The 13,008-nt window shown below is 41.1% G+C and overlaps 1 protein-coding gene across 20 annotated transcripts in view; it reads right to left on the bottom strand.

The window, feature by feature from the left end:
* Window positions 1-3,169: 3,169 nt before the first annotated feature.
* Window positions 3,170-13,008, bottom strand: part of LOC119870842 — a 31,462-nt gene continuing 21,623 nt past the window's right edge. For 5 of the 20 annotated variants that reach the window (XM_038527207.1, XM_038527211.1, XM_038527206.1 and 2 more), the window contains 4 exons: window positions 11,764-11,874; window positions 10,612-10,684; window positions 5,996-6,111; window positions 4,496-5,544 (listed from right to left, as the gene is read on the bottom strand). In XM_038527207.1, the coding sequence (XP_038383135.1) occupies window positions 5,278-5,544; window positions 5,996-6,111; window positions 10,612-10,684; window positions 11,764-11,874 (567 nt within the window). In that variant the 3' untranslated portion in view covers window positions 4,496-5,277. The other 15 variants (XR_005354257.1, XR_005354254.1, XM_038527210.1 and 12 more) reach the window with 15 other exon arrangements.

The raw sequence follows: 13,008 nt of genomic DNA, 5'->3' as shown, positions 1-13,008 counted from the left end.
TTGAACAAGACGTTAGAGCAGAGTCATGATTGTGGGCCTTATTATAATCATGGCGTCGCCAGGAATTTTGTCTGTTTCAAAACAATTATGTACATATATAAAATGTGTATACATGTGTGCTTAATTCTCTAGTGGTGGTGATTAGTTTGCTTTAAGCCAATACAAATTCTCATATAGCAAATGTTACATTCTTAAAAGATACTTAAAAGAATAGGGCCTCAAGTGAATCCATGTGTATAACCACTTCTAATCTGTTCATAGTTAACAGGCCTATCAGTAAAGGGATTAAAACCCACATTTTAAACTCAAGTAACATTACAATATCAAATAGACATTCACGGTCTGCTTCTGCTACACAAATTAACCCTTAATTTCTTTGGCTCAAAATGGAAATTAGTAACATTAAAGAAGATATGGGTAGAAACCCCACAGCAGAGAGATTTAATATTCCTTTATATACAACCGAATCAGTTTGAAAAGCATTATGATAAACTGGTTCAGATAGGATTGGAAAGCAAGGAAGAAAAAAAGAGGGAAAAAGTTCTGTAGCCTAATGCAATGTGACGGAAAGGTGGGAACTTCAGTCTGGCAGACCTGGGTTTGAATCACAGCTCCTTAATTATGAGCTATGGGCATCGAGCGAGGTCCTTAATCATTGGGGGTTTCCTGCTTTGTGAAGTTGGGATAATGAAACATCACAGGGATATGAGTTTAAGGACGTAATGAATACAGAATGCTAGTGCAGTAGACGTTTGGTAAATGAGAGAGATTCTTATTTATTGAGTGCCTTCTACCTCCGAGGTGCTTTAGATATGTTGTCTCGTTTAAACCTTGAAATCTGATTCCTTAGCTTTGCTATAAATTGGAAATACGTGGAGAGACTTAGAAATTATTGATGTCTAGCTCCTACCCCCAAAATTCTGGGGCGTGATCTGCGGTTTGAGATATTAAAAAGCTCACCTGACGATTCCAATATGCAACAGTTTAAGCATCACTGCCTTATGACAATGCAGTGAGCTAAGTATTAGCATACCCATTTCAGAGTGAAGAAAATAGAATTAGGAGATTGATTTACTCTAGATTACATGGTTAATGTTTAACCATGAGGCTATGGGGAAAACAGTCTTGATGTATTATTTTGTAATAATGCTAGGTCACCAAAATAAAGAGTTTAAAAATAGTATGTAGAGTTCAATGTTAATTTCTTTTTACTCAAAAAGCTAATCTTGTAGGGGCGCCTGGGTGGCTCAGTCGGTTCAGAGTCCAAGTCTTGATTTCGGCTCAGATCATGATCTTAGGTTTGTGAGATAGAGCCCCACGTCCAACTCCTTGCCAGGCATGGAGCCTGATTATAATTCTCTTTCTCCCTCTGCCCCTCTCCTGGCTCTCTCTCTCTCTTTAAAAAAAAAAAAAAAAGTATATAAAAAGACTAGAAATATATCTACCAAATATATTTGTCAAAAATATTTTGAGGGTAGGATGAAGACTAAGTTTGGTTTGGTTATGTTTTGTTCTAAAGATTTATTTATTTGAGAGAGAGAGGGAACAGGGGCAGGAAAGGGAAGAGCAGAGGAAGAGAGTCCTTTTTTTTTTAAATGCTGATTTTTAAAAAAGATTTTATTTATTCATGAGAGACAGAGAGAGAGAGGCAGAGACATAGACAGAGGGAGAAGCAGGCTCCCTGTGGGGAGCCCAATGCGGGTCTCGATCCCAGGACCCCCAGATCACGACTTGAGCCAAAGTCAGACACTCAACCACTGGTACCCCAGGAAGAGAATCCTTAAGCAGACTCCCTGCTGAGCTCGGAGCCCATTGGAGGGTTCGACCCCAGGACCTTGAGATTCTGACTAAGCCCAAATCAAGAGTTCAATGCTTAACTGACTAAACCATCCAGGGCCCCTTGTTTTGTTTTTTTGCACTGTGATGATTTTCACAAATGTTCAACAAAGAATATATTTTACCCATTTGAGGGGGGAAAAAAGCACAAATGTTATTTCTTTAAGAATCAGAAAACTAAAGAATGAGTGGGTTTTAAGTTCAACTCAAAGTATCTGGAGAACATTTCAATGACAATATATCCAAGAGGCAGAAGGATGCATACTGTAAACACCTGGACTCAAGGTGTGGACTGGTTATCTAGTTCTCCTCTTGGAAACATCCTCCAAGAGGCCCACCCTTACCGTGAGCCTTCCATCACTGTAAGGTAGTAACAAGTTAAAAGACTTTCTTACCAGTCTGACATCAGGATTTGTATCGTCTTCTTTTTTTTTTTTTTAATTTTTTCTTTTCTTTGTTCAGAGCGGGGGTGAGGGACAGAGGAAGAGAGAGAGAGAGTCATCATCAGACTCCACACCCAGTACCGGGCTTGATCTCACAAACCCTGAGATCATGACCTGAGGTGAAATCAGGAGTCAGATCAGATGCTTAGCTAACTGCACCACCCAAGTGCCCCTGTTTTCTTCTTTTAATTTCCTCTGCTGTCATCTTAGCGTAGCCCTGAAACTCATGGCTTGAAGATTTCTGTAGCCTTTTAACTGGTCTCTCTCATTCCAATCTATCTGTATTTCAATATATTCTGTATACCTCTGCAGTAGTACTTGCAAAGCTTCAGTAAGCCTTCTTCTTAAAACCATGGTATTTTCCAATTGTCTACTGAATGAAAATCAAATTTCTTAGGCAAGCATTTAAGACTCTCCATAATATGACCCCTTGCTGTTGTTTATTTTCCACTCTACTCTCCTGTCAAACCTGATTCTTTGCTCAAATACACCACTTACTTGTACACTTCAGGCCTTTTATGTACGCCTCCTCCTCTGCTCCAGATGTTCTCATGTATTTGCACCTTTTCAAATTCTGCCCATTCTTTGAAACTCCGCTCCCATGCTATGTCCTTCATAAAAGCCTCCTCCTTTATTCCTGTCGGAAGTGACTACAACTCCATGCAAATATTACACTGACAGGTAGCACTCATGGGACATTATCCCCCACCTGGAATGTGGCTGATGATTTACAAATCACAACAGATACTCACTTAATTCTTTTTTAAAAATTCTTTATTTAAATTCAATTTGGGGGCACCTCAGTGGGTCAGTCAGTTAAGCATCTGCCTTCAGCGTAAATCATGATGCTGGGTTCCTGGGATAGAGCCCCTGGTTGGGCTCCCTGCTCAGCAGAGAATCTGCTTCTCCCTCTCCCTCTGCTGCATCCCCTGCTTGTGCTTTCAGTCTCTCTGTCAAATAAATAAATAAAATCTTTTTTTTTAATTCAATTAAGTTAACATATACAATATTATTAGTTTCAGGGGTAGAATGCAGCGATTCATCAGTTGCATACAACCCCAGTTGCTCATGACATCACGTGCCCTCCTTAATGCCTGTCACCCAGTGACCTCATCCCTCCTCCCCACTCCCCTCCAGCCACCCTCAGTTTGTTCCCTAGAATTAAGAGTCTCTTATGGTTTGCTTCCCTCTGATTTTGTCTTGCTTTATTTTTTCCTCCCTTCTCCTATGTTCATTTGTCTTGTTGCTAAAACTCCACATATGAAGGAAATCACATGCTATTTGTCTTTCTCTGATGGACTTAATTTCGCTTCGCATAATAACCTCTAGTTCCATCCGTATCGTTGCGAATGGCAAGATTTCATTCTTTTTGATGGCTGTGTAATAGATACTCATTTATTTCTCACAAACAATCCGTGAATGTAGATACTAGATTTTTTTAAATTGAGAGAACGTGTGGCCTGGTACCATATGACCAGTAAGGGACATAGTCTAGGTGCAGATCCATTGCTTTTCAGGACAGAGATACAAATCCTGAGAGCATCTTTTGTATTTTGGAAAGTTGTGGTAAAATACACACCACATCTTAACCATTTTTAGGCATAAAGTTCAGTGGCACTAGATATGTTGATATTTTTGCACAACTATCACCACCATCCATTTCTAGAACTTTTTTCATCTTGCAAAACTGAAACTATGTATCCATTCCCTCCACCCTCCAGCCCCTGGCAACTACCGCTCCACCTTCTGTCTCTATGAATTTGATCACTCTGGGTACTTCATGGAAGTGGGATCATACAGTATCTGTGGGGTTTTCTGTGATTGGTTTATTTCACTCAGCATATGTCTTTAAGGTTCATCCATGTTGGAACATGTGCCAGGATTACTTCCTTTCGAAGGCTGAGTATTACTCCCTTGTATGTATAGACCACATTTTGTTTAGCCATTCATCTGTCAGTGGACATTTGGCCTGCTCCCATCTTTTGGCTACTGTGGATAATCTGTTATGGATATGATTGTATAAATATCCACTGGAATCCTCTTGCAATTCTTCTGGGTACATGCCCAGAGGTGGGGAACCGCCATACTATTCCAGAGTGGCCACACCACTTTACCTTCCCTCCAGCAGCACACAAGTGTTCCATTTTATCCACATCCTCACCAAGACTTGTTATTTCCTTTTTGGGATTTTGTTTTTGGCAGCAGCCATCCTAATGGGTACAAAGTAGATCTTTTGCATCTTGAGGATGGAAAACAGGAGTTACAAACTCAAACATCCATGGGGACCAGTGAGGTCTCAAAACACAAGTAAGGTAGGCCCATTAAGATGCTAAGTAGCACCACTCAAGACTCTCAGTTCAAGACGCAGTGGTAGCGTGGCATTTGGAAAGCCCATGGTTTCTTAATTGCCGCAGTCATGAATCAGCGCAGTGCGTTAGAGCTCTGGCAGGCAGACCTTTGTGATATCTTCTGGTTTTTAAGCATTGAAAATGCATTTAAATTTAAAACCTTTTGCAAGCCAATCCCGGCCCCTGGGATCATGCCCTGAGCCGAAGGCAGACGCTCAACTGCTAAGCCACCCAGGCGTCCTTGTGGGGAGCCTGCTGCTCCCTCTGCCTGTATCTCTGCCTCGCTCTCTTTCTGTGTGTCTCTCATGAATAAATAAATAAAATGTTAAAAAAAAAAAAACCCTCTGCAAGCCAATATTCTGAGGCAACGAGGTTTGGATGAATATAGGATCTCTGGTGTGAATAGAAGCCTTCCCACTTTTGAGGTGGGAATCACACTAGGAGGCGAGACAGCAGGAATTCCCAGTCCATGCTGGAGTGTGGGTGCAGAAACCCAGTGCCTAGAAGGTGGCTGATCTGGCAACGGAGAGTTGATGGCTAACAGCTCCGATACATTGGGCTCTTGCTTCTCAGGGTCTAGAGGGATCACACTGGACATTTACCTTCTCCCCCAAACCTTGAAAAGCATGCCTGCACCTCATTTCTGTGCTTTAGACACAACCACTGGTCAAGGTTGTTATACCTGTTCTTGCTGCAATGCCCTTCTGCACTAGGAGACAGAGCTGGGGCAAACTGAAATTCTCTCTCAAGATATAAAGAAACATATGTGACCCTTGGAAACACATCAGAAAGGAGGTTGGGTAATGGGTGTGTACATGGGGACCATGAGAATGTTCTCTCATACTTGCCTCTGGAGAAGGACTGTATCCTATTAGTAACACCCAGGACTGTGTAGAGCAGGGGTTGGCAAACTCTGTCTGCAAAGGGCCAAATGGCAAATATCTTAGGCTCTGTGGGCCACTTAAAAAGACTGTCACATATTCTTCTCTGTCCTTATTTTTTCTTTGCTTTTGACAATCCCTTAAAAATACAGATAACCTTTCTCAGCTTTCTGGCCTGGAGCCAGATTTGGGCCACGGGCTGTGGTGGGCGAACCCCTAGTGTCAGAGGTAGTTGCCGCTACCTTGTGGGCACCTTGCCTTTCTAGTAGTTGTTAAGAGCCATTCAGGGAAGAAATGATTCCCTGTATTCACTGCAGTTTCTGGCAGAGTGCCCAGTAAACAGACAAGCTCAACAAATATTGGTAAGTAAAGAAATTCATGCTTAAGAAGGGAGTCTTCAAATATTCTAGGCAAGAGCTAACCTTCTTAAAGTTTCCTCTAAAAACACAGTGTTAGTAATTCATCAGAAAGAGATGGTGCAACTCACCATTTTATGGCCTGATGGGATGGGATGGGAGGAGCAAGCCTGCCTTTCTGGATGAGAGCCAAAAGGGGCAGGGTGTTTTCTTCTTCTCTGTGTAAGAGGTGATGGTAATGGCACCTCTATTTCATGGAAAGAACAAAGATGATAAGCATAAAAACCCAGTAGGAACACCACAGATCTGAGATGTTTTCACATCCCAAATTTAGGGCGGACACAACCATTGCACAAAGCTTGACTTTTGTAAGAATAAATGTATATTGTGAAATGTCTACTTTAAAGGGGATTTTATAATGTTCTTAGGTTTCCAATATAAAATGTATACTCCAGTAATGGTTGGAGGGCAGAATTTTATCTCTAGATCAGTAAAATTACTTCCACCTAATAAATTTCCTTATTTGGCTTATGCTTGCAGTGCCCCGTGCCGCCTCTTGGCACTCTGTAAAATGGGGATGTTAACATTCTCAGGTCTCTAGGATACCAGTGTTTATACCAATCAGGGGAGAGTATGTGTTGGCACAGTAGACAGCTCTGAATGTGATATGAGGGGCCCCCGAAGAGTGTCTAACCTCAAAATATTTCATTATTAGCACTCAAGAGTGACATCAGAACTGTAAAAAAAAAAAAAAATCCTTTGGGATAAAGCACAAAATCTACCAGAGTATCCTGTTAAAATGGAACACCTTGGAAGAAGCAATGACACACTAATTAGCTCATTATCACTAATTATGTACCCAAGAGAAATCCATTTCTCAGGCCGCTAACGCTTCACTGGGCAGCAGAGGGGAAGGATTCGATAGTAAAAGAATTATGGGGCCCCACAACCTGTTGTGGAAGTCAGTCTGGGTAGGGATGACATGAGGACCCTAGGAAGTGAAGGGAGATTGTGGGTGGGGAAGAACAGAAAAGAAAAACATGCTGGGAAAACACAGGGCATATGAAATATATGGCTACTTCTTTCATAAAGTTAACCTGACTCATTAAAGAGGCTAGAAATTTAAGAAATGCAAATAAACTAGTTTCTTAATAGATCCTTACGGGCTATAAGAACCCATTATCAATGTTGCAGTATTTCAGGTATTATTGAAATTGAGGGGGGAAGAAACCAACATGTTCCAAGAATATATTATGTGCTCACTCATTATTCAGTTACCTCATTTCATCCTTACAACCACTCTGTGAAAGAGGCACTAATCCCCTCATTCTACAGATGAAACACTTAAGGTCAAATACCCCATATGACTTGTACAAAGTGTAAAGTTTAGAGCTTACTAGTACTTGCTGCGAAGTCCTATGCTGGCGATTTAAATGCATCTCTTATTTAAACACCAAAGCAGCCCCTGAAGTAAACATTAGTAGTTGGGTTTGTTTGTTTGTTTGTTTTAATTTTATGGATCAGTAATTTGATGCTCAGCCGGTTAATCAATTTGCTCGAGATAAGTGAGGGTAGGGCACCTGGGTGGTTCAGTCGGTTGAGCATCCAACTCTTGGTTTTGGCTTAGGTCATGATGTTATGGGTGATGAGATAGAGTTCCCAGTCCATTCTGCACTTAGCTTGAAATTCTCTTCCTCTGCCCCTCCCCCCATCTGCACTTGCACATGTGCATATGCTCACTCTCTCTCAAATAAATAAAACTTTTTAAAAAAAAAAGATAAGCGAGGGTGCTGGGATTCACATACACACACAGAATTAAAGGTCTGAGTCCTTACCTGGTGGATTACATTGCCTTCAGGATGAGAAGTCCTTCCTTGTCTTCAGACCTTTGAGCACCTTCCCATCTTGCTATACTGCCTTGCAAAATGTTATATAATGTAAGCCATGTAAAGAATGAAAATGTAACAAGCTCTCTCCCTTAGATTGCCAGTTTCTCCTTCTCCTTCATTTCCTCCTCCATCTTCTTCTCAGGACCTAACTGTCTTTAGAGATATAGGACCTCCTTTCCAATTAGGGGTGGGTAGTAAGAGACAGAAGGGACCATACCAAATCATGTGAATTAAAATCTCTTAGATCCATTTCAGGTTGAGTATTAATTTAGAGCAAAGTTCAAATCCCTATAGGTCTCTTTCCTCTCTCTATTTCCAAAGATGAAGTATGTGTTCAAGAAGGAAGCAACTCCTTCCCCATGGTATTAAGAGGCTTTAGGAGCCTAGGTGTGTATTTTGCCTGCCTTGTCTTTTGTTTTGTCCTTGATGACATTTGTCCCACTTGACAATGAGGTACCACATTGGCACCTCCTATTAAAACCTGTGAGCTTTTATGTATACAATGGAATATTCCTCAGCCATTAGAAAAGACAAATACCCACCATTTGCTTCAACGTGGATGGAACTGGAGGGTATTATGCTGAGTGAAGTAAGTCCACTGGAGAAGGACAAACATTGTATGTTCTCATTCATTTGGGGAATATAAATAATAGTGAAAGGGAATATAAGGGAAGGGAGAAGAAATGTGTGGGAAATTATCAGAAAGGGAGACAGAACATAAAGACTCCTAACTCTGGGAAACGAACTAGGGGTGGTGGAAGGGGAGGAGGGTGGGGGGTGGGGGTGAATGGGTGATGGGCACTGAGGGGGGCACTTGACGGGATGAGCACTGGGTGTTATTCTGTATGTTGGTAAATTGAACACCAATAAAAAATAAATTTATTATAAAAAAATAAAATCAAATCTGTGAGCTGTTCTTCTTTGGTGCTGGCTTCATCTGTCTTCACCCAATCTGGTTCCTGTCCACGAACGATGGTGTACAGCAATTGGTTCTATCATGGGGCACAGCGGATGGGCATCAGGCACCTGCTGGACACATACCACCATAGCCTCCAGGCATAAGGGGTCTTCAAAGGTGCTGTCCTTGTATTCCCTTATCCCTGCTGGTAGCTTTCTCTAGATTTTCTGCATGAGGTCCCCTTTCCCTGCTGGAAACTTTTTGGGTCAGGGTTCATAGGAATGATAGGCACCAGTGAGCTGAGCCTTGGGTATATACTTATGTGACCTTCTTAAGGCAAATGGAGATTTAGAATTCCCTGCCAAACCAACACTGGCTTCAGTACAAACTTGGGGATGATCTCCAGATTGACTATGCCATCTGCCATTCCTAACTGGTTGGGGGAGGAGAGGAAAGACTACATGTCAGATGCTGTGTCTCTCCAAAAAGTCATAAAACATACCTGTATGAATTGAAAACTTAGGCCTATACAGAATCCTGCACACCAATGTTTATAGCAGCTTTATTAATAATTGCCTCAAGTTAGAAGCAAACAAGATGTCCTTCTATAGGTGGATGGGTCACACACTGGTCCACCCATACAATGAAATATTATTTATTGATAACAAAAGGAGCTTTCAAGCTATGAAAAAATAGGAGGAATCTTCTTAAAAAATACTTTATTTATTTATTTATTTGAGAGAGAGAGATAGTGAGAGAGAGCATGAGCGGGGGGTGGGGAGGGAGAGGGGAAGCAGGCTCCCTGCTTAGCAGGGAGCCTGACCTGGGATCATGACCTGAGCCAAAGGACCCAAACGACCAAGCCACCCAGGTGCCCCAGACAGGAGGAATCTTAAGTACAAATTAGTAAATAAAAGAAGCCAGTCTGAAAAGACTACCTAGTATCAGATTCCAACTATATAACATTCTAGAAAAGGCAAGAATATGGAGACAGTAAAAAGTATCAGTGGTTTCCAAGGACTCAAGGAAAGGGAGAGATGAAGGTAGAATGCAGGATCTTAAGGGCAGTGAAACTATTCTATATGATGTGGTAATGCTGGATGTAAGTCATTAAACATTTGTCAAAACCTATTGCAAGTTCAACACAAAGAGTGAGCCCTAATGTACACAATGGACTTTAGTTAATATGTGCCAATACTGGCTCATCAATTGTAATAAATGTACCATAACAACGAAAGATGTTAATAATAGGGAAAACTGTAGGGTAGGGTAAGAAGGTATGAGAACTGTGCTTTCTACTCCATTTTTCTATAAACCTAAAACTGCTTTAAAACCTATTAACTGGGATCCCTGGGTGGCACAGCGGTTTGGCGCCTGCCTTTGGCCCAGGGCGCGATCCTGGAGACCCGGGATTGAATCCCATGTCGGGCTCCCGGTGCATGGAGCCTGCTTCTCCCTCTGCCTGTGTCTCTGCCTCTCTCTCTCTCTCTCTCTCTGTGTGTGTGTGACTATCATAAATAAATAAATTTTAAAAAATAGTTTAAAAAAACCCTAAACCTATTAACTTTTAGGACGCCTGGGTGGCTCAGCCGTTGAGCATCTGCCTTTGGCTCAGGGTGTGATCCCGTGATAGAGTCCCAGATACGGCTCCCTGCATGGAGCCCGCTTCTCCCTCTGCCTAGGGCTCTGCCTCTCTCTTTCTCTCTTTCTGTCTCTCTCATGAATAAGTAAGTAGTAAGTAAGTAAATTAATTAATTAATTAATTAAAATTTTAAAAATAAAATTAACTTTTATTTTAAAAAGGCATGGAACAAACTTCCATTGGGGCCCCCTTTAGCATATATTTTTTTATTCATACCACCCCTTTCCCAGGCTTCAGTCTTGAAGGTAACAACCACTATGCCTGATCTGCCTTTTCCAGTCCTATCTCCAGAAACCTGAAGGACTATCTCTTACTTACCCCTACTGGCTTTCAGAAACTTAACCTTATGCCTTCCTCCTTCCTGGGGAGATATCTGCTCCCTTCTCTCTTCCTACAGGAGACAAAGGTGCAAGGCAACAATGAAAGGAACCATCCTATCAATAAGGAAGCTGTATAAGAAAGTATATTGCAAATCTTATTCCTAAATATACAAGTAGAACAAAATATTTGTAACATAGGGCAGGAGCAAATAGTATACCTCTAAACACAATCATAAACTTTGATTTTCTAACACTTGTGAGATATAAGATATGTACAAAAAAGTACATTAAGGCATATAAGTACAGTTTGATGAATAATTATAAAGCAAACTACTATGTAGCCACCAACTGGATAAATAAATATTTCCACCCTTGTCAAAGTCCCCACTTCTACCTCATGTGCCTCTCCTTGATCATAGCTATCTTCCTGCTCCTGGAAGAAAGCAATAATCTGATTTTTTGATAATCAGTTCTTTGGTTTTTTAATAATTATAAAATTTTAAAGTCAAGAATGACCTATCCACAATCTTGTCCCATGTATATTCCAGATTCAAACTTTAATGCCAAGACAAATAATATATTTCCAAAAGTCACACAAACTGGTGGTAGAGGATCAGAAACCAATTCTTTTGACCTCCAGTGCTCTTTGGTGTATGTCATTCATGTTTTAGGAACAAACAGCAGAGGATGGGAGGGGCAGTGTGTGTTGGGGTACCTAGTAGTGATATTAATAGCTATACTTTACCATGTGCTCACTATGTGCCTTACAACAACCCATGTAGGCTATGCTAGATGCTATCATCACTATTATTTTTGTTATTGATAGAAAATTGGTAAGGAAATTGAGACTTGGAAATAGTTAAGTTGTCAAAAGTCAGACGATTAGTATGCAGAAAATCTGGATTCTAACTTAGCCCCCTCCCTGATCCAGAACTTGGGCTCTTGCACACCTCGTTTTTATTTAAAACCATTATTATCTTATTATTGTAAAAGTAATACATTATTACAGTTGAAAAAAGTCCCAGAGTTGTGAGTCAGGAATGTATTTGTCTACAATAGCAGGAAGACCTCACAAATGGTGTAGAGAGAGGTTGATCTGATTCACACAGAAGACTGGGGAGGGGCAGGTAGGTAGAACAAGGCTACTCACTGCAGCTCTGTGGTAGCACTGGGGGCCCAAGCGTTTTTCATTTTCCTGTTCCACCATCCTTAGTACATAGATCTTTGTCCTCAGTGTTGTCATGAAAGCAGAAAGGAGTTCCTTATTTAAAAAAAAAAAAAAAGACAGCTTTCCATGAAACCCTTAACTTCTGTCTCACTGTCCGGAGTTGTGTCACATGGTCCGCTTAAGAGCAAAGGAGCCTGGAGAAGTATATTTAGAAAAGCACACTGTCATCCGGACCAAATTGGAATCCTGCTATTAAGGGTGAAGGTGGAATGGATCCGGGGAAGTCAACTAGCATCATCCTCCACAAACATCATAAAAGGTTTCCAGGTGAAACATAAAGAAAGGTCTTTCTACTACTTCTGGCTAGCATCTTCCTCCCATGCAAGAACTGCAATTCCTGTTTGAGTCAAATTCAGAGGACAGAGTGGGCATGGATGGAAGGAAAAAATGGAACACCTTTAGTGATGCAAAAAAAAACCACACCAAAAAAAAAAAAACAAAAACCCCACATGTAGGGAGGGGATAGAGAGAGAGAGAGAGAGAGAGAGAGAGAGAGAGAGAGAGAATGAATCTGAGCATGAAAGATGAGGGGCGTAAGGTGTGAATTGACAATGGGCCTTACGGCGAGGCAGAGGAGTTGAGCTGCTATATTATTTTTTTTAAGATTTTATTTATTTATTCATGAGAGACTGAGAGAGAGAGAGAGAGAGAGAGAGACAGAGACACAGGCAGAAGGAGAAGCAGGCTCCATGCAGGGAGCCCAACATGGGACTTGATCCTGGGTCTCCAGGATCAGGCCCTGGACTGAAGGCGGCGCTAAACCGCTGAGCCACCCGGACTGCCCTGCTATATTAAAAGACCAAGTAAGCCACTGCAGATTTTGAGGAGAAGAGTGAAATGTTTCTATAACAAGAAAAATACACGTTAGTTGTCATACTGAGATTCTTAATCTCCTTCCAAGTTGAGTCAATACAGTTATCAACACTTTGCTGCTTACCACCTCCAGAGCAACATGCCAGAGAATATGAATAGATCACTGGAGCATGATTCACCATTAATTAACAGTATTATTCTTGTTAGTGATTTATAAAAGACAAAGGAACAATTACTGTTTAACCGTAAATCTGTGTAGATATGAATGTCCCTGGATTTCTAAGTTGGTTCTGCTTTTAGGGTCCTCTGAAAAGCCATATGAATATGATTTAAGCTTTAAAATGATCTGCTAAT

This window comes from Canis lupus, chromosome 1, assembly GCF_011100685.1.
Source record: "Canis lupus familiaris isolate Mischka breed German Shepherd chromosome 1, alternate assembly UU_Cfam_GSD_1.0, whole genome shotgun sequence".
NCBI lineage: Eukaryota > Metazoa > Chordata > Mammalia > Carnivora > Canidae > Canis > Canis lupus.
The sequence above is the reverse complement of the archived record's forward strand: the minus strand, read 5'-3'. Positions and strand labels throughout refer to the sequence as shown.